The sequence below is a fragment of the Melanostigma gelatinosum genome (genome assembly GCF_949748355.1).
Source record: "Melanostigma gelatinosum genome assembly, chromosome: 7".
NCBI classification, from domain to species: domain Eukaryota; kingdom Metazoa; phylum Chordata; class Actinopteri; order Perciformes; family Zoarcidae; genus Melanostigma; species Melanostigma gelatinosum.
Window position 1 is genome coordinate 2,397,199 of NC_136640.1, and position 22,759 is coordinate 2,419,957.

Here is a 22,759-nt window from a genome sequence, read left to right on the forward strand (position 1 = left end):
TTCATTTCTTTGACCTGATACTCATAGAAATATGTACCTGACCGTTGTTGAAGCAGCTGAGATCACTGATAACGGGATGTTCAGAGACAGAACATCAGTCAGACGCCCTGAAAGAGAGAAAACCGCCAATGCAGCTTTCTGCATCTCTTCTTTTTTGTTTTTGTCCTCTTTGTGGTTCCAGTCATATTTCTCTGTGTGTGTGTGTGTGTGTGTGTGTGTGTGTGTGTGTGTGTGTGTGTGTGTGTGTGTGTGTGTGTGTGTGTGAAGAAATTTGGAAGAATTTGCATAAACTTATTTCATCACCTTCAACAGATTGAATTTGAAAAGGAGACCACGCTGCTTTCTCTGGCCGGCCACAGGGTCCCATCATTACATCGAGCTTGTTTCAAGATGTAAGAAAAAGACCATAATGAGGCCGTTAAAGGAACAACTCCAAAAAGAGATAATACTGCTGAGGGTCAGAGAACAATAGCTCTTGGCGTTGAGTCTCAGGTTTAAAGCTCAAACATGTGTGTGTGTGTGTGTGTGTCTGCATTGTGTTGTGTAATAAAGAACACAAGAGTTAGACAGGGAATGAAGGTGGAAAACAACCAGACCAAAGCGTGTGTGTGTGTATGTGTGTGTGTGTGTGTGTGTGTGTGTAGGGGTGATGAGAGGAGGTTGCATAACCCGTTGACAAAGAACATGTGGTTTCCATGTAAATAATAACGTGCTGCTGACAGAGCATTAATTAATTTGCTGCCCACAACAACTATGTGTGTGTGTGCATGTGTGTGTGTGCGTGTGTGTCTGTGCGTGTGTGTGTGTCTGTGTGCGTGTGTGTGTGCGTGTGTGTTGCAGCGACACTGTGAGTTATAGTAACAAATGTGAAATTATGAAGATTAATGAGCAGAAATTGGAATGGCTGTTTAAGAGTTAACTTTTTGTCTCAGTAGCCTGGAAATAAAAGGTGAGATGGATGATTTAATTAACATTTATTCAGATTCCTCCAGAACGATATAGTGTTTTTATGAATTGTGTTGTAGATCATTTTCTACTTCTGGACTTTCTTTGTCGTTTGAAAAAGTGTCCGCAGCACTCTGGTCCTATAGCCGATATTAACTTATGCAATAATTAAAAGTTGCATTGATTCTTTTGATTCCATTCCTCTCCTGATATGTATCGAGCTACCATGTGTAGAAACAACAGCTGACAAAGAACTCTTCCTTGTTGTGGAGTTTGCTGAGTCATTGTAGCGGTTTAAAGTTGTTATAACATCAGACTCTGTGATGTGGTTTGCTGAGTCACTGTAGAGGTTTAAAGTTGTTATAACATCAGACTCTGTGATGTGGTTTGCTGAGTCATTGTAGAGGTTTAAAGTTGTTATAACATCAGACTCTGTGATGTGGTTTGCTGAGTCATTGTAGAGGTTTAAAGTTGTTATAACATCAGACTCTGTGATGTGGTTTGCTGAGTTATTGTAGAGGTTTAAAGTTGTTATAACATCAGACTCTGTGATGTGGTTTGCTGAGTCACTGTAGAGGTTTAAAGTTGTTATAACATCAGACTCTGTGATGTGGTTTGCTGAGTCACTGTAGAGGTTTAAAGTTGTTATAACATCAGACTCTGTGATGTGGTTTGCTGAGTCATTGTAGAGGTTTTTGATGAAGACCATGGAACACGATCAAAAGCTCCAGAACAAGCAAGTGAATGGCCCTTGAGTGGAGAGTTTAGATCCTGGTCACCAAGTGCTGCTTTAATACAATAACATGAATCATAAAACAAACTCTTTCAGAACAACAGAAAGACGATCACAAAGTGATCTCTCCAAAGGATTGATCCTGTTTGTTCATCTGCATCCATCAGTGCAGAGCGAATCCAAAGTGTTGCTTACATTTCTATCTGTAAATCCGATTTAAGAGGATTTCTCGGCACTGCAAAATCACCCCCCCCCCCCCCGCCCCGACCCTCCCTTTGTTGCTAGAGACGTGCAGCTCAACAGAAACTGTTCCAAGAAACAGGTCTGATCTGTATTAAGGGGTATTTAATGGTTTTCATCCACACTTCTTTGCTGTTGTTGGACGTGAACAGAGTCTGCAGGCGATAGAGAATTAGTAAAGAGCTGATGGAGCCGAGTGAATTTAAAAAGAGAAAAAATTAAATGCATTAAATGCATAAATAAACCTGAAGAGTAGATTCCCGGTGAACCTCCAGACAGTTAAAACACAGCTGGGGCTCAATTTAAAGTAAAATCTCATAAAAGATTACCAAAGCTTGTAAAATGAATCACCCGCCTCCAGACAAGAAAAGAACCAGTGTGAACAACAATTGAAGATTTAATAACTCATGTTTGGTAACTTTATTGTTTGTTTTTTTGTAAATATGCTCAACAAAAGTTTATGAAGACTGTGAAACAATCTTCCGACAGATTGACAGCGTTAACATGCACAACACAAGTCCACGTGTCCACAAGAGACAGCGCAGATAAACGCCAGAGACGGGATCTGATGGAGGAGACAAAAGAGTGCAAAAAGAGTGCAAAGGGCGACAGAACAGGATTATTGTTAACATGGACCTGTACAGTGTCAGATACGTCTCTAAAACATAAAGTCTCTAAAACACTGGCTGCTCTAATTTACTTTGTGCATAAACATGAACGAATTAATTAATAATAGAAGATCTATTAAAGCACATAAGTACGGAAGCATATCGCTGCCACCATTACAAAACAAATGTAATTCTTTTTTTAGTTTTAAAGAACCTGTTATTATGACATCACTTTCTGCATATTTTTTTACAGGAAACTTTTTGCACTAAAACATCGTTTCCTACATTTTGTTTAATCAAAAACCTTTTTGTTGTACACAAAGTCAACACGTCTCATTAAAACTAAAAAGTTTCTCATCATATTATACGTTTTGTATATCTTATGCAAAGTTTCAAATTTTTTGTGTTTTCCTACTTAAGTCAGCATTGTGTCTATTTGTGCTTCTTACATGCAAACAGGTTTTCCAAAAGAAACTTTTGTCTTCAAAGGAAACAACTTAGTTAACTTAGGTTGAGGCAACACAACTAATTAGTTAAGTTGAGGCAACAACACTACTTAAATTGAGGCAACAACACTACTTAACTAACTTAACTACTTAGTTAAATTGAGACAACTAAACTACTTGGGTTGAGGCAACAAAACTACTTAGTTAAGTTGAGACAACTAAACTACTTGGGTTTAGAAATAGATTGTCGTTTGGCCTAAAATAACTACAGAAGTACGCAAAGTTACGTGACAAATAAATCTACGTTGACTTCCTGTTTCACACGGGGAACAAACTGCGGCCTCCTGGAGGAAAGGCCGTATTTAGTTTGACCCATTCACATGCAAGAACTGGTCTTTACAGACAAATTGATTTCGTGGGATATGTACGGATTAGTTTAGCTGCGTATGCTGGATCAGAACAGCCTGATTATTATAAGAGATACTGTAACACCATACAACATATTTGATGTCGACATCACTGTTTGCACATTATTTTAAAACCCTTAATTCAAAATCATATTTTTGTCATAACGTAGAAGTTTTTAAAGAGATTACAGTTAAAACTTTGGAAAAATGACTTCAGAAGAAAGCGTTGGTAAGTTCACGGCTTTGGGCGAAACCCTTTCTCGTCAAAATGATATTTAGAGCAAATGCTTTTTGTACCGGTGGCAGCCACATGCAGCCGATTAGAGAAGGAATATGTGCTGAGTAATTTCTGTTTCACATGACAACGTGCATGGAACTCCTTCATCAGCATAAGCAAGCAAAGGAAAATCTCTTCACAACAAATAACAGTAACAGCTTCGACATTCATCACAACAATGATGAACACGATCTAAAGGAACAGTTCCACGACAGAGAGATGGGTGCTGATGTTCTCCTAAGGCGGCTTCATTTCTGCCGACCAAACTTCATCAAGTCAGCTGTTAATTAAGGCAAAATCCAGTAACAAGCACTTCATTAACGAGGACGCTCCTCTTTGTCAACACAACACCTAATAATAAATAGGTTATTAAATGGGCTGAATCACAAGTTAACACAATGGAAATGGAAAAATAAACACTTTAAGATGAGACCGCTAAACCAGGACGAGAGTGCAAAACACCGGAATGACAGAAACATCAACTTCTTTTTCTTGTTGGAATGTAACTTTTGTAACATCAGAATCACACATAACTCAACTGAATATGCAGATTCAGTCACAGGAGTTATATTTAATGCATTTTAAGTGAGAAAATAAACTGCATAGCTTAATCTCAATACATCCCACGTGGACTCCATACTCCTAAAAATAAAATGCAAAAGTGAAATAACAATTTCTCCAAATTTAAATCATAATATTTTGGAACTTTAAAGGTGCTGAATTCCAAATTAATCTCAACATGACGACTGCTGAGTCGGCGGCTAGAAGCTAACGGTGCCAACAACGGCTATCAGCGCAGACAGAGCTAACAGTGCTACGTTACGGAGACGGAGAGCGACTACATTCTCTGCTCAGGTAGACGTTAATCCTCAATATCTCTACATAGATAATAGTTGTTTGCTGCCATGTTAATGTGCAACATTTTGAATTTAGCACCTTTACAATGTTGATAAACTGATTTACAGTCGGTGACATCGTGATTCTGGCCAGCTGCAAACAACAACAAACTGCACTGCATTTAAAGACAGTCTGTGTTAAGACGTCACGGTTACACTGTGATTAAGATACGAAGGACCGTCTGTGTTGTAACAGACTTTGGAAGTTTTATATTCATTGTCTTTATCAGACTGGGAAAGAAGTGCTGACTGTTGTGTTTCCACCATGAAGGCAGATTTACAAAGTGCAAAACATGATTTAAATTAAATGACTGTAGACTTTGTGGGGGATCCACTAAAAAACTCTTCAGAGGATTGAACATATATATATCTATATATAGATATATATATATCTATATATATATATATATATATACACACTTATAATATAATATATACTATATATTTATATATATACGCAACACAGTATGTTCTTTTCCTACACTGAGACGTTTACAGGTTTAATAAAAGACAATAAATCAGTGCCAGATGCATGCGATCCCTCAGGAAGGCTCATATTTAGGAAGGGCAGCTCACATTGTGGCTCCATACAGAGCCAGTGGGATACTGGAGAACGGCTGTACAGAGAACACAGGCGGTGAAACTCAATCCCAACAGATTAAAGGTAAAGCTTCTCCAGATTAGAGCGACAGGTGTGGGGTGTGCGAGAGGGGATGAGGGCCGACCAGCTGAAGTGAGTTTGGTGAAAGCCGGAGAGTTTAGCGAGCAGAGAGAGACGTCCTGGTGTGGACATCTTTGAGGGCTTTGGCCACATGTTTAGATCTAAACCGGCCATGTTTTCTACGATTAAACACAAACCAGGTGCTCTGAAACACTCACTCACACTGTCATCGCAGAGCATTAGTGGACCAGGGAGCAACTGAATGGTGGAAAGTAAAGATGGAGGTTTTGTCTCCTCACGCCAGCAGCTTCTCTGGGTTCTTGGAGAGGGTTCGCAACAGGCTCCTCTGGAAGTCCTCCTCGGGTATTTCAGGAACCAGGAACTCCAGCAGAAGGTCAAATATGCAGTAGACCAGATGTCTGAGGGAATGACACAGTTTAACCATCACAGTGTAAATAAAGTTTTACTGACTGTGTTTCTAGTCTCTGATCATGTCTCTGATCATGTTTCATTGTAAACAACCAATCAGTGTTTAAACCAACAGGAGTAGAGCTAGTAACATTAGCATCACTGCTAACGGCTAACCAACAGGAGGCGAGCTAGTAACGTTAGCAGCACCGCTAACGGCTAACCAACAGGAGGCGAGCTAGTAACGTTAGCAGCACCGCTAACGGCTAACCAACAGGAGGCGAGCTAGTAACGTTAGCAGCACCTCTAACGGCTAACCAACAGGAGGCGAGCTAGTAACGTTAGCAGCACCGCTAACAGCTAACCAACGGGAGGAGAGCTAGTAACGTTAGCAGCACCGCTAACGGCTAACCAACAGGAGGCGAGCTAGTAACGTTAGCAGCACCTCTAACGGCTAACCAACAGGAGGAGAGCTAGTAACGTTAGCAGCACCGCTAGTGTAAGATTAATGGCCAGACGTCTCTTGATAAGGTTATCATGAACATACAAGCTCCCAATCTCCCTCTTCTTATAGCTAGCTACTCGACTGATAAGTTAACTTGCTAAACACTGGCTATGCACTAGCCTAGACAGCATGCTAGTGTCATTAGCATGTTAGCATCGATCGCTAGCTTGATATTGTAACCATCGCCATGTAGATACAATAGGCTATGTAGCCAGACCCAGACATCAATTATACATCAAGCTAGTTGACATCTGTCACACTCAGATACAATATTTACCTCGACAGACAACTTGAAGATCTGAAGACTGAACTCGTGAACTGTTTTTTAAATCGTGGAGAAAGTATTTTGAGTATTTTAAATACAAAATTACTCCATTCTAAAGTATTTTGTTACAAATTACGTTAGATTTTTATCGGCCCTATCAAATACAAATTACAAAATACTCAAAAGTAATTGAAATACGTATTTCACATACAAGAAATAGAAATACTGCCCATCTCTGCACACGCTGCACAACTAAACTATTAAACTCTAACTCACTGGACATCATTCTTTAAGGCTCATATTCACAGTCAATGTCAAGCAAAGATAAAGATCATCAGGTTCAGGAGAACTGAGACCCACCGACAACAAATTAGAAACAAGTTCTCGTCTGGCAAAATTCTGTCAACTTTTAATCAAATCCAAAATGTAAATTGTCTAACAAAACTTAATATGGAAAAAGTGAAAGGTTTAGAATTGTTTGGGTTGGTTCAGTGGATCCTGATGTCTGTCTGGGACTCTGTTTGTTTCTACATCTGTGAAACCTTTTCATGGCTCTCCAGCTGTTTACTCAACTGTCTGTTTAGTGATGAAATGTATTCAAGATGTACGATTTCCAGGTGAGCTTCTCTCCGAGTGAGCACGTCCACTCTCCGGCCACTTCATTAGACACTGCTGTTAACAAAGCCAGCGCGTCCAAACAGCAGACCATGTGGCGAGTACACAAAGCGTGCCGGAGAGAGGAGAGAGGAGAGGAGAGAGGAGAGGAAGGAGAGAGGAGAGAGGAGAGGAGGAGAGGAGAGAGGAGAGAGGAGAGAGGAGAGGGGAGGAGAGGGGAGGGGAGAGGAGAGAGGAGAGAGAGGAGATAGGAGAGGAGAGAGGAGATAGGAGAGGAGATAGGAGAGGAGAGAGGAGAGGAGAGAGGAGAGAGAGGAGAGAGGAGAGGAGAGGAGAGAGGAGAGAGGAGAGGGGAGGAGAGGAGAGGAGAGGAGAGGGGAGAGGAGAGAGGAGAGAGAGGAGATAGGAGAGGAGAGAGGAGATAGGAGAGGAGAGAGGAGAGGAGAGAGGAGAGAGGAGAGGAGAGAGAGGAGAGAGCAGAGGAGAGGAGAGAGGAGAGAGGAGAGAGGAGAGGAGAGAGGAGAGAGAGGAGATAGGAGATAGGAGATAGGAGATGAGAGAGGAGAGGAAAGGCTCAAGTAGAGGATGTACAAATGTGAATAGTTTATTATTTATAGCAGGTAAAGACTCAACTTAAATGTTCCAACATTGGTAACACTTTTGGCATCTTGGAAACATGTTGCATATGTAGATTTCAGTGTTTTTTGTAAAATAAATAATTAAATAAATTCAACTTGCTCTTTTTTGTTTTTAATGATTGATGTCATAACTGTGTTATTCTGCACTAAAGACATGTTCTAGTTCTCTCTTCTTCCAGTCATGATGCTTCTGTTTCCTCAGAGGAGCAGGACTTTATATTACAGAGAGTTAAAATGTGACAGGAGCAAAAAGACGCCCTGTAACTGCTCTGTGGTTCAGAGGGTGAATTGTAAAGAGTTTGCAGAGAATGGGCTGAGAAGCAAAAACACAGTGGAGAAGAGAGGCCGGGTCAGAACGGACACGCGTGTTCAACAGCAGAGGAAGTAACTCTCCAACGTGCATACAAAGACTGTGCCAGATGAGCCACAGAATGAGGCTGCAGTATCAACAAACCGGAACACTAAAGAGTGGAAATCATCACATGACTGCAATTAAATTCTGACCTAATGGTCAGTTTGAGAGAAACATGAACTCGTGCACCAAAGTTGATGAAAATCTATCCAATAGTTGAGACCTTTACCAAAAACACTTACATCTATAAGCCACTAAGGGACAAACGGGACTGCACTGTATGCACTTAGTTTTGCAGATATTTGGTCATAAACCAAAGTAACGAACAGACTATAATGTTCACCTGATGATGGCGCTCAACGGGAGTTCAGAGGGTGTCCAAAGCTCAAGTCAATTAGAACCAATAGTTGTTGTAAACCGACCAACAGACTGCCTAATTTCAGAAACTGTAGATCTCATCATGCTTGACACCTTAAGTCTCCTTTCTTTTTCTTTTTAACTATATTCGTCAACAGTTTGGAGAATCTTCATCATCTTCACCATCGAGTGTATCGTGTGTGTGTGTTCACCTGTTAATGGAGGGGTCTTGAAGAGAGTCCAGTGCAGTCTGCCAACAGAGTTTGTACTCGTCTGAGCCCAACAGGTCTGAGATCAGATCTGGAGACACAGAGAATTATAAAACATTGTGTAACCAGCAGTTTGTCGTGTAGTGTCCACCAGGGGGCGACTCCTCTGGTTGTATAGAAGTCTATAGAAAATGACTCTACTTCTCTCTTGATTTATTACCTCAGTAAACATTGTAAACATGGGTTTATGTCTCAATCTCTAGTTTCAAGTCTTCTTCAATACAGCATGATGTTCATTTAGTACATTATGGTCCATTTAGAGTCACACAGACCATAAAGCAGGGGATGCTTTAGGGCGGGGCTACACAGTGATTGACAGGTTGCTACCACGGCGTTGTCCGGTCTGGGAGTTCACAGAACTTCATGATAACCTTTTTGATGGCCTAAAAATGTCTTATTCTGGGTTCAATTGGACTTAACTCCATCCTCTCGTGCCACGTCTGGTTAAAAAACAAGATGGCGCCGTTTAATACCGAATTCAAGGCTTCAAAATATCAGTCGCACACAAACCAATGGGTGACGTCACAACGACCACGTCCACTTCTTCTGAAAGTCTATGAAACTAGGGCCCAAGTTTTGAGGCCGATACTGATATGAGACAGAATGAAATCCTACAACAACATATGTTGTCTGCGTGTTTGTGCACGGACCTGGTAGGAGTCTCATCAGACAGTGCAAGGCTTGTTGCCGGGTACCGTCCTTCTGCTGCCGGCTGCGTTCCAGTTGAGGTGCTGTCGGCAGAGCTCCTCCCGGCCACACAGACTCTTGGATGACCTGCAGGTACATCACCCAGTACGAAGCACATGTCAGGTTGGCCACGCCCACATCCAGCCACCTGAAATGTACCAACACACAACAGTGGTTTCAAGTTAGCACAGTTGACATGTACTGATTGTTGACTTTGGTAAAGACACACACCCCTGGAGCTGAGGTGGAGCAAGTTTTAACATCCTGGGAATTAGCATTACAAACAACCTGACACGGTCCTCACACAACAACATCCTGGTGAAGGAAGGAGGGCTGTACGGCGGGTGATTAAAACCGCCCAGAGAATCATTGGTACCCATCTACTGAGCATCGGTTATATTGGTGAAAGCTGAAACCCACCCAGACACAACCTGTTCACTCCGGCGTCTGGAAAGAGATACAGAAATATCAGCTGATGAACCGCCAGACTCCAAAACAGCTTCTTTCCTCTGGCTGTGAGACTCCTCAACTCAGCCTCCATTCTCCAAAAATGATTGTTGTTTGTGTTTTGTTGTGCAGTAAAATGGGACTGCGATCTAGATATTGTTGTGCAACCCTGTTGTGCAATGACAGTAAAAGGCCGTGTTGTTACCGTGTCAAGTCTAACTGGTTCCTGCCTGAGAAGTTGTCCCACATCCCTGTTTCTTTCAGATTTTCAGATTATTTGTGATTTGGATGGACTGAAACAATCTCCCTCTTGAGGCCCGGTCACACCAGCATATTCAAATAAAATAAAGCTGCAAACTCAATTCATTTCAATGGACTCGCCACTTTCCAGTGCTTTGGCTGGACCGTTTAATCCACAAATTTGCGCCGTTGACCAACAGCAAGCTTTAGGAAAGTGGTGACCTTTATTGGGAAAGAGAGCCGGAGAGTTCAAAATGCAGGAAACTATGATAACTTATGAGCTTTGCTGCACCTGCAGTGGATAGAGAAAAATGGAGAGAAACTCTTGGAGCTAATGTGACCGACTTGCGCTAGGCCAGCCGGGCCAGCTAGTTCACCAACGAGCCCCTGTGAGGAGTCCCTACACCACCAAGCGTTCGGGCCTCCACCAACATTGCATGGATGAGCGAATGTCACCGCCGGGTATCTCACGTCAAGCTACAACGACAACCTCCTGACTTTAAGATCCCACACAACAGTCAATGTGTTGTGACCCTGTCATCGTGGCTGACCTCACCAGTGGCGAATGATCCAGGCTTCAGACCAGCCGAACCCTGCAAAGGTAACCCATGCACCATTGCATTCCCACGGGGATTTGAAAGTGCAGCAGTGGAGTCCTGCCTGGAACAGTCTCAAACTGAGCCCATTCCCCCCCGCCCCAAGTCTTCCACATAACTGCTGGGTTTACGGTCTTGCGATGAGTAAACTCAATAGGCTCTGTGTCGCAGGCAGACGTTGACCCTTTTCACTCTGACCTGACCTTTTTCACGCCGAGATTTACCATCTGAGGGGTGGAAACGCAGCCACACAGGCTGGACGAGGAGGTTATTTAAAGCTCAAAACATCATCTCAATGTAGCTCAAGTATTCAAGCATTGTTCAGGTCTGGAGAGTAAAGCTGTAGGAGATACTATCAATTTGAAAGTAGTCCGTAACGAAGTATATCCACAACTCTAGAAATACTGTACGAGTTTTCCAGAACTAGCAGACCCTAATACCGTAACACCATACAGATGCTGTTGTGCAACATCGCCCACAACCTCAGAGCCCTGTTAAAAAGAAGCGGGACCACCCTCTGGGCCTAATGAAGTTATTTCATGAGCGTGTTCTGGCCCATTAGCACGCTGCTGGGCTGCTCTCAGAGAAGCTATGGATGCACGAGACGTGCCAGCCACAAATTCCTGGGTTCCACGATTATACATGTTTTTATCCTCTAGTATTTCATAACAGCACAAGAGATGCCAAAAGCCTTAATAGTGGTGGGGAAAGTATTTTAAAAGTCCTCAAGTTGCACAACTGCAGAATAACAACGTGCTTGGGAGACAGCTCAATTAATTGGGTATTTCATTTCAAAAACGGGCCAAACGTTCAACAAACATACGGGCCATTAAAACAGCTGGGAGCCAGCGTTGAGACGTTGCTTTGTCTTATCTGTGACAAGAGCAACTCCATACGCCCTCAGCGTCGCGATTTAAGTCAGGACTACCTGTTGCCATCTATTTATCTATTCATTTGACTATCTGGTCACTTTCAGGGCATTTTTCTCTGGGTCCTTATCTAATGCGAGGGTCCAAGGACAGAAGATGTATGTTGTACAGATTGTAAAGCCCTCTGAGGCGAATTTTTGATTTGTGATATTGGGCCATCCAAATACAATTTAGTTGAATTGAAAACAAAACAGAGAAACAGCTAACGCTAGATAGACAACTCCTTAGTATCGACCATCTCACATTCCAAATGTGTCCCAGTTTCCAGGCAAAATAAATAGGACCAAAACAGGTTTTATTGTCTTGAAATATGGAAGAACTTAAACTTATACTTCAGTTCCACTTTAAGGGGATATTTAAGCGCAAAATCTGGGTTTAAAAGATCAAAGGACCAGTTTGTAGGATTTAGTGGCGAGGTTGCAGATTGCACCAATCTGAACAGCTCTTTCCTTAAAAAGCTTTGCAAGCTTGAAGAGAACCACGGTGGCCTTTAGGCAACATAAAAACCCCAAAGGCTCTCTCTATGGCCAGTATTTGGTTTGTCTGTTCTGGGCTACTGTAGAAACATGGCGGACCCCGCCTACTGCTCCCTATCTAGATATGAAGGGTTTATTCTAAGCTAACAAAAACAAAAGGAATCTTTGTTTCAGGTGATTATACACGAATGAAAACAATGTTCTATTTCTGCCTATAACTTCCCCAAAATATAACTTTTAAAAAGGGAAAAGAAGGTCATTATTAAAGCCAATTCTGCACGACCACAAGCAAACAAAGATAATGCCAGTACGTCGTTAGGTCCCATCCCCAGTAACAGCAGTGTATTTTGGTCGAGGCCGGTTAAAGCTCAGCAGGTGGCCAATGAGGTTTGTCTCTTCCCCGGCTCATACCAGTCAGAGACAAGCTCAGTAAATCACTCTGAGTTATGACTGACTACTGCAAACAGGAATACACGGACACGGAGACCTACAGCCAGCGACACAATGAAGAGCTGAGACATGATGCGGACTAATTTACAGTTCGTCAGAGAGTCGCTTTAGTGCTACGATTGTAAATCTTCAGAAGGATTAAATCTCCTGACTGTTGCAAGAATAAAGTGTTCATCGTTCCTTAATCCCCCAAAACCCACCAGTGGGATGGAAAAGCATATTCTCTTTAAACAATTGCCAAAACTATTCTGTTTATCACAGCCAGAAGCTGTAAAAACTGTCATAATCATCAGATTTGTCCTTCAGATAAATCTCGCCCTGAATAAACCGTTTGCTTGAACCAGATGCTATGAAGACCTTTACAGTCTGAGCTCCTCAGAGCAACGAGGAAGCCAAGATCAAAGACAGCAAGATGGAGAGCTGGACGTCTCTGACATCAATGCAACCAGTCACGTCCAATAAGACGCCACTGTTTGTAGAATGAAGAACACAACAGGGCTTACTGTTATTCACTTCACAATAAGGGTTCTCAAGACGTTCCATTGAGAACCCTTTCATTCAAGGAACCATTTCTGGAATAAGCCTCTTTATTTTTAAAAAGGTTCTAGAAGCCTATATGGTTCCTAGAACGAAACTGGTAGAAGTTTCAATCTTAAAGACGGCAGAAGCTAAATGGTCAGAGTGCATCAATGAGAGGAAGAACCTCCCTCACAGGTGTCAGAGACGAAACGCTCTCAACTCACTTCATCTGCCTCTGAACTGGAGATCGAAATCAGACGTTCCAGATCGGGTCAGTGGACCTTGAGTTGAGATCGTTTTGTCAGCTGCGGTTTCGTTGGTCGAGGATGAGCTACAAGCTCAAATGAAATGGTGTTTCTCGTTGGATGAGCGTTGACACACATTAAGGGTCTCATTAACAGGAACCGGGTGGAGCTTTTGACCTGCAGCAGCACTGTGGAGCAGGTTTTTAATGAGTGGGTTTATTTTTGTCCCGTGCATGAGGACGCACACACAAGGGTGATGCAATGAACATTCTTGTCATAGACAGATGGCAGAAACACAAAGATATATGCAGCAATGTGCCCGGGAGGAAGAAGACGACAGCACGCTGGTGAACATGGATGCAACAAATGCTGGTTTCATTACGTTACATTAGCAACACTGAAAAAGAGTTATTCATGTTCCTGTAAGGTTTAAAATCAATGAATGAATGAATCAAACATATTTGCATACAGATAAAGTGCAGTTCGAGAAAACAAGATAAAACTAACAAATTAAAATAAATAACATGAACAATTGCAGAGAGATGCAATAGAATGAAGGGTAAATAACGCAAAAATAAAAACAGCATTTCAGAGTGATTTGATGCATAGAAATAGACGAGCTGTGTTTCATGTTGACAGTAATGCATGTAGTCACTCTCTCCAGATGGAGCAAGTGAGTGTTTGCACTGTGAGTTCTACTGACACGGCAAAAGAAATAAACAAAATCACTCGTAGCCCAGCTGCAAAATGACCTTCCCTAATTGACAATTAAGAGTGGAAGAAGTGACAGAGGAGTCCGTTTGGGCGGCTGCATGAGCAAGAGACAAGGGAAGAAGCCAGGATTCATGTTTTGGGCGAGTGAGTGACACAATTAATGAGCCGCCTGCTGGCTGCAGACGAGGACGAGGCTGCAACGACTGCAGCTCGCCGGCCTCGATGCCGCGCATTTAAATTACAACACGTTGACGGTTAATTAATGTGTGTTGGCTCAGGTTGTGCTAGTGTGTCACTTTCAATTACATAATGGTTTTAATTTCATTTAATGATAATATAACATATTGTTTGTTCGTCATTAGCAAATCTATTTTGTAGGAATTTCTGAGGAATTTTTGTTTATACACACATATACAAACACATATACATAAGCCTTCATCAGGCCAAGTCAATACAAACGATAGCCGTCATAATTACGAATAATCAACAGCACAGAAATGACAGCAGCTAATATTGCCTCACATACGAGGAGGATCTTCCCCCGCGTGCTTAGACGTGGACACAAGTGTTTTGAGGACCTTCAATAAATGGGAGCAGATCAAAATGACGAGCGTTCTTCCCGTAACGTCCGTCTGCGTTTATTTTCAGGAACCGGTTCCTGAAAATAAGCCGCTGGTTAAAGACGGAGCGTCTCCATTGAGCTTCACACTTCAGCTGAAGTGATCACGCTGGCAGTCTCTGCTCTGGGATCTGATTTCATTTGAGGGCTCGCAGCAGAAATGTTCCAGGCTGCAAGTTTCCATCTGCTGAGACCAATCAGAAGATGATCCAGATGATGAAATAACAAGTTATTAAATAATCGGCAGCAAGGCCCTGCAGCAAGTTGTCGAGACTCAAGTGACGGCCTGATTGGAAATCAGATCAAATCATATTTATTTTTATCCACAAAGTAATCACAGACGAATCCTTCACTGTGGTAGGATGGTAGCGTCTGTGGAGCCAATGTTCAGTTCTTGAGATATTTCAGATCAATATCAAATCAAATCCATAAAAGTTTTTCCCCTCGTGGTGGAAAAAAAAGAGGGATAACTTTAGAAAGATCACACTTTAGAATACATTTAATTTATATTCCAACTGCTGGATGAATAAATAATAATTATGCTGCATGCAGATTACAAGCTCATCCATACAAAGTATGTCGTCGAGCATCCTCCTGTCGGTGCGCATGGTGAAAAATAATAAATCAAGCAATTGAATTGTTGATTTGGCCGTCGCCATTTTGGAATATGGGCTTTGTCACCATGACTTTCTGCAGCCAGTGAACAGGAAGTGACCATATATGGACTGAGGAGGAGTGACGTAGAGACCTGTCAATCACCTAGGAGCCTGCTTGAACTGTGACCTCGTACCGTTCACCACCGGTTCCCGTTAAGGCTTCCACTCTCAGTGAACGGTCTTACATCAGAGAGAAGAGCAGCAGAACACGGAGACGATGGAATCGCTTTACATCCCACACGGATGAGATCATTCATCTGTTTGCACTGAATCACCGGTCAAGACGTCCAGAGAGATCCTGAGTGAAGAGGACGCCGCTGGCTTTCTGACTATGAACACAGCAGGACGATGTGTTCAACCAGTTGCTTTCACCCAACTGTGTGTCTTAAAGCTCTGCTTCTCTGTGCACGTGTCTCCTAATGTGTGTGTGTGTGTGTGTGTGTGTGTGTGTGTGTGTGTGTACTGGGACCGGTCGTGGTGCCTTGTCCCCCTCGCCCGGTTTAAAACAGACATGTGATGTTGCAGCTCCGAGCCAGAATTTAAATGACAGAGCGTTTATATTAACACCGTCCTGGCTCCGTATGTGTCACAGGAACAAACACAGAGACAAACATCAACACACACACACACACACACACACACACACACTCTCTCTCACACACACTCTCTCTCACACACACACACACTTCAACCAATTACAGCTGACAGATGCCAAGTAATTCCAGATGAGCGATTGTGGTCTGGTAGAGTCTCAGCATTACTTCTACCATGAAAACCAGCAGTTTGTTTTCCAGCTCTTGTCTGTCATGCGCCCGACCAATGTTCTGCTCTCTGCTTCTGGGCTTAACGTTGCTCGAATTCAACAAAAAACATGGATTAAAGTCACATCGATGCACAAGCGTAGATCATCTGAGGAGAAGACTGCAAAATATGTCGACTTTGACAAACGTCTGCTAGCGTGGCGAAGCAGTGCTGTACACAGGCTGCAGATAAGAAGTGGACGAAGTCATCATGACTCGGTTTGAGGACGGATGTTTTGATGCCTCGAGTTCGGCGGTTTGGCCGTCGCCATCTTGTTTTTTTGCAACCAGTGAACAGGAAGTGAGCATATCTGGACTGAGGAGGAGTGACGTAGAGACGCCGTATACGTCTCTGGTAGAGACCTGTCAATCACCGTGTAGCCCCGCCCTAAAGCATCCCCTGCTTTATGGTCTGTGTGACTCTAAATGGACCATAATGTACTAAATGAACATCATGCTGTATTGAAGAAAAGCGTTTTGTTCTTCATGTTCAACACTCAATAGCATCCTAAATGTAAAGAACAACCGAAAACAACCAAACAACCCAACAGAATGAAAGACTACGAGACGGCTGACTGAAACCAATCAAGCTTTTGTGAGACGATCCCTTTGAAATGGTACAAACGCTGACAAAGCTGCTTCACTTTTAATTTGTTATATTTCAATTTGTTGTGCAACCCATTTCTGCAATGGCAATAAAACAACGTGTTACCCTGTCAAGTGTAACAGGTTGCTGCCTAACACGTTGTCCCACATCCCTCTTTCTGTTTAGACTTCAAGACGTCTCTCTTGCATTTCTTGTGATTTGGATGGACTGAAACAAAACTCCCCTGCGGGCCGGTTACACCAGCATATTAAACCGTTTAAATAAAGCTGAAAACTCAATTCATTTCAATGGAATCGCCACGTTCAAATAAGTCCACAAATCAAAACAAAACAAGGATTTATGAGGTGATTTCTTAACAAAGATGAATTTAAAGTTGAGTTTGTCTTTGATTCGCCAGCAGTGACACACGGTGCACCTTCAGCCTCCTTTAGAAACCAAAGAGAGCGTCCCGTGAACATCAGCCGAGCCGGCCGAAGGGCTCTGCAGCGCGCTGCGCTCCACTGGGATTATCTGCCATCGATGGAAAACACAGACCAGTATAACCTGAAGATGAAAATAAGCCTACAGGCAGTTCTTCGGAACAGACGAGACGTCATCGCACAAGCGTGTCTCCGGAGACGGGCCGTGGCTTCGGGGCCTCGTCTCAGTCACCGGCGATGTGAAGAGGCCAGAGGGGTCACTTCATCCAGAGTGTGGACAATCACGAGGCATATTCTCTTTCATGTCCCGGCGAGGGAGGATGTTCGGTGTCCCTACTCACTGAGTAACACTAAATAAGGACAAATGGACACAGAGCTTTAACCGTCATGAGAAGTGACCCGGCCGTGACGGCCCCTGGAGACGATGACATCGGTCTGCAGGAATCGGAGAGCAACTGCACACTGCCATTAGCCGGTAACAGGAGACAATATTTATACTTCAGAGACGTCCGTGGATGTAAAATGGGACGATAATGAGCCCCGAGCAAACGCGACCGTGACGAGACACGTAGCACGCCGCCAAGCGAACCACAGGGTGAGACATGAAGCGCTCAGACAGCAACGATCCACACGGCGAGGAGCGTCTCAGGAACAGCTTCAGGGACAGCACACCTCCTCCAGTCTGCAGGGTCTGATGCATGGCCTGCAGCGTTATGTAACGCCATCTTTCATCCAAACCTCCCTCCTCCTCCTCCTCCTCTTCTTCTTCTTCTTCTCCGCCAATGCCAAATCTGCCATCTATAGCCGTCAAAGATATAATCAGACCCTTTTCTATTCTGTTCTAAAAAGGAATCTGGTTTGAATTGAAATTAAACGATATTACTGAACTTGTTACTAACTAATTGCACAACATCTGCAAAAAAAAAAAAAAACTATTGCGGTGCGGTCGCATTTTTCGATCATTTTTTGACGTGCGAAAAGTTAAAATAGTCGCATTGCTCGGCATTGTCACTTTTGACCCGACAGCCAATCAAATCTAGCAGAAAGGGGCGGGCTTTACTGCCACGTCCGTCAGATCAGAGACTAGAAACACACGTTCTACTGGAGAACGATCGACAGTACAACTTTATTTACACTGTCATGGTTATTATTATGGTTGCAGCTATTACACAACAGCATCTTTCCATCCACCCCTCCCTCCTCTTCCTCCTCTTCCTCCCCCACCAACAGCTAACCTGCCACGTACAGCCCGGCGCTCAGCGCTGAGAGTGAACTCCTGCTGGCAGGTCCGATCCTTTAAAAAGAGATTCCCCACATCGCTGTCACTGAGAGTCCTGATGTCTTCACAGTAACACGGCATGAGGTCTTGTGATGTTAAAGACAGAACAAAGACTCTTAACGTCACACAAAAGGTGCCAGATCAAACACCAGAAGAATCCATTCTCAGAACAGCAGCTAACTAACGTCACAAGTAGACGATTAAAAATAGTCTCCACATGAAGCCAGACTCGTACGACTATTAATACCTCAAACTAAATATCTGCTGATACGTATTCGTACATGGAGTCATTTTAGTGCCTGAAACAATTCATTTGAGAAGTTATTTAGTTCCCTCTGGCGGAGCCGGCAGCTCACGACGTGACTGAACATCAGTACATGTGGAGGTGCTCAGCTGGTGACAGCAGCACGGCGCGAGCTGCACACGGCGGCTGGGCCGGTACTGTTGCTGTGGCCTTTGTGAGGCTGAAGAACCGGCGAGCAGTGAAACAATATTAGCTTCAAAACAATCATTTTAAAATTGCAAAAAAATGATTGCTTTTCTTAAGTCTTACCAAACTTCGTACTAGACGCTCAAAATGGAAACTACAGAGTTTAGACAAAAGCTAAATAAGTCATTTTATTTTGAAGGCTCCGATCGCTCTGAGAAATAACGATTATTTTTACAGTGAACAAATGACAACGCAGTACAAACTCATTTTTATCCATTTAGTGAAGATTTCGTTAAACTTATTTTCTTTCTTTTTACAAAGTGAACCAATACACTAGCAGTGAGGAAGATGCTGGGTCGATATTGAGAATACATTTAAATCATACGCACGATACTAAAAAGGAATCAAAACAGTGTTACTAAACTTGTTACTAAACTTGTTGCCAAAAGGTTGATATCAGCGATTATTAATTACGATGAACTATATTGTTCATTTCACTCTTCGTTTAGACAGCAAGAGCTCGACGTCTGCTTGGATCCGGTTCTATCGAGTGAAGTCAAAGCTTCACGTGTTAAAGCTGCATTCTCTCTAGTGGCCACCAGGGGGCGACTCCTCTGGTTGTATAGAAGTCTATAGAAAATGACTCTACTTCTCTCTTGATTTATTACCTCAGTAAACATTGTAAACATGAGTTTATGTCTCAATCTCTAGTTTCAAGTCTTCTTCAATACAGCATGATGTTCATTTAGTACATTATGGTCCATTTAGAGTCACACAGACCATAAAGCAGAGGATGCCCTGAACATGATTTTAACCTCACCCACCAGAGGGTTTGTAACAGAGAACCCTCTGAGCAGGCGCTCTCAAAAACAACACTCGGCATGTGATTGGATGAACCATCCGTCAATCACCGTCCATCACGGGCTAACAACAGATCAGATCAACGAACCACACGTCTTCTTTCAACGAAGAAATACTCTCCAGTTCGAATGTAACTGACGCTATTAATGTTGTTGTTAGCATCTACGCTAACCTCTTCAGGAGCCGCCATTGTTGTTTTGAACGAACATTCGCCGATCAGTGTTGCGTCACAAACCTAAGCCCCGCCCCTAGCTGACAGTAGCTCCTCCCAGGCTGCTGATTGGTCCAAACGCATCACTCTAAGAGTGACCAGATGGATTCTTGTGCGATCTTGTGAGAGTCTGACTTATGACATCTAGCTTTGTTACGACCTTTTATTTCTTTCTGCTATTTGATGACATGGTCTTCACATTTTCATCTCCATGCGCCTGAAGTGAAAACATCATATAAAGAAATGACGAACAGGATTAACGTTGCAGACTGTTGTTATTGGCCACAGCACGCCTCAGCGCTCTGAAAGCAGAAGGTTTGGGCAGATGGATTGCTTCAAACGCTGACTGCCAACACTTCAAATTGAAAAACAAACTGATGGAACAGCATGGACTCGTGGTGAATAGAGCAGTACTTATGAAAGCCAATGTTTCTGTTAATTGTGTTCATGTTGGAGCTCTGACCACATCTTCTCTCCAAACGCCGCAATGTGGTCACAGGCTAAAAAAAACCCACTAAAACCCCCCAAAAAAACACTTTCCTCGCCCCGCCGAAGCCAAAACAACTTGTTGTTCACCGCCGGTGAAACCCGAGCCGCCCACAGCGAGTCAGACGGAGATCCCTGGGTTTTAATGAACAGAGCGAGCAGAAGACTGAGAGAGCCGGAGTCTTCTCCATGACAACTGTTGACAAGCGCTAATTCCCCCGCGCTGCTTCATCTTCACCTCCATCATCAGGCTGTCAGCGCGGATCTCCTGGTACCGCTTCATTTGTTTATGGAAGTATTAATACGCCATTTCTTAGCGAGTAAAAATAAAAGAATCATGTCATTGTGCGACAGGTGCAGGAAAAAAAAAAAGGGAAACTGTCAGAGCGGAGGTTACCACGTGGAGGTGGTGAGAGGGAGACGTGCTGTGAAGAAAAGAAGGAAGCACCAGCGGACGAACTCATGCCACATTTCCACAGCGCGGTGCAGCGCTCGCACGCATCGATGGAACGCCATCGCCGCTTCAAAGGCCGACATAATCCCGAAAAACACAATATTTCTAACACCCTGTGAGGCTACGTGTCTCATGAAAATGAACATTCCACTCATATTCTTCTTTCCATGCGGCCGTGTGTATTCTGATGAACGTAAAACAACCACACGCTGCATCCTCATCACTGGAACCAGTGAACCCAACGTCAGCTGGGTTTGAATGTAAAAGTTCAACGACTTTGCATCAAACTAGAAGAAGAAGAAGAAACATTCCTTTATTGGTCCACAGTGGGGAAATGATTCTCTGCATGTGACCCACACAGTGTATGTAGGGAGCAGTGGGCGGCCAGTGACAGGCGCCCGGGGAGCAGTTAGGGGTCCAGTGTCTTCCTCAGGGACACTTCGACACAGGACACGGTGCAGCCGAGGATCGAACCGGTGACCTTCCGGTTGGCGGACAACCCTCTCTACCCATGAAGCCACGGTCGCCCCCAAACTATGCGTTTACTCAGCGTGTTCCAGAGGAGGAGGACGTGTTGGATCTCCTTCATTCTTTCAAACAGCTTCTCGAAAAGATATTTGTTCATATGAACCTGTTGATGTCCAAGTCCTTCATGTATGCAACATACATATGTATATATTGCATATAGTGAATGAGCTGTACACATATCCAAAGAATGATCCGCGAACATATCACACAGGTTTTATTTAATATCAGAACTCATTCAGAATATACAAATAGAATGTTGTCATATTCATACTGACAGTGGAATGTGAGTGTGAACGTCGTCCCTTATTTGTCACTAGCTGGAGTTTACTCACTGTCTCTGCCGGACAAATGAACAAAGCGTTGTTTACAGACTCATTCCACCGAGCAGAACACGGAGCGTCCCGATCACCGGCGCTGACGTAGAGTGGCTGCACTCGCTCGCCTACACTCTGACTACAACCTGGCTCTGGCTGCGCTTTTCCATCCAGACTGCCGTCCAAAGAGAAAGAGACTATTTTCATCTTAAACTGTCCCACTTTCCAGTCCATAAAAACCAGACATCCCCCAAACCAGGGCCTCGCCTTGGACCCCATTTATAGCAGCAGAGAGAGAGAGAGAGACGGCTTTTCCAGCCAGACCTGTGTGTGTGTCTCTCTCTCACACACACACACACACACACACACACACACACACACACACACACACACACACACACACACACACACACACACACACACACACACACACACACACACACACACACACACACACACACACACACACACACACACACACACACGCACGCACGCACGCTCTTCTCATTCCGGTGTGTTTAATAGGTGCTCTGCGCGGACCACTGCAGAGGCTCACAGCCAGCGCTCGTCTAGCATATCAGGTCTCTCGACTGACCGTACGGACGCCAGAGTCCCCTCTGCAGCTCGTAAACAGCCGTCTCTGAGGAATCTCCACGAGGAACCTTGTGTTCTCACGCGCCGACCTGAGCCGAGTCACAAGTTTCCAATCGCTTCCTCGCTGCAGAGAAGCTCGTAAAGAAAGAGCACTTTAGAGAGTCATTCAGGGGCAAGCGCCGTGGGAAGGGAGAGGGATGGGGCAGGTTTACGTGTTGTTTCAAACATGTTACCAGCATCTGTCTGTTGGCGGTCACTGAGGACGGGGAGCGTCTATGAACAAACACCGACTACGTCTACGTGCACCAAATATTCTGGTTTTGCCTTATTCTGAGAAAGACAATATTCCTAATAAGCTGTTTGCATTGACAATGAAAATAAATATTCCAACAATATTCCCGTTTACATGCAGCCGTGCAGATTTCGATGAACGTAAAACGACCCCATGTCTCATCCCCGTGAATCCCACGTCACCGCTGTGTTTGACGGGTCGATGCCCTCATATCTCGTTTATTCCTTCAGAACGTTAAACGACTTTGCATCAAACTATGTGTTCTCTCAGCGTGTTCTGGAGGC

General features: G+C 43.6%; 1 protein-coding gene across 2 annotated transcripts in view; it reads right to left on the reverse strand.

Annotated features, from left to right (window-relative positions):
• Positions 1-2,342: 2,342 nt before the first annotated feature.
• The window catches only part of snx19b (sorting nexin 19b), a 28,898-nt gene continuing 8,481 nt past the window's right edge, over positions 2,343-22,759 (reverse strand). Inside the window, exons 12-14 of one of the 2 annotated variants that reach the window (XM_079272612.1) lie at positions 9,273-9,457; positions 8,566-8,653; positions 2,343-5,632 (exon numbers count right to left, since the gene is read on the reverse strand). In XM_079272612.1, coding sequence (XP_079128738.1) covers positions 5,509-5,632; positions 8,566-8,653; positions 9,273-9,457 — 397 coding nt within the window. In that variant the 3' untranslated portion in view covers positions 2,343-5,508. Of the gene's footprint in view, positions 5,633-7,850; positions 7,958-8,565; positions 8,654-9,272; positions 9,458-22,759 lie in introns of those variants that run through there. The other variant, XM_079272613.1, reaches the window with a different exon arrangement.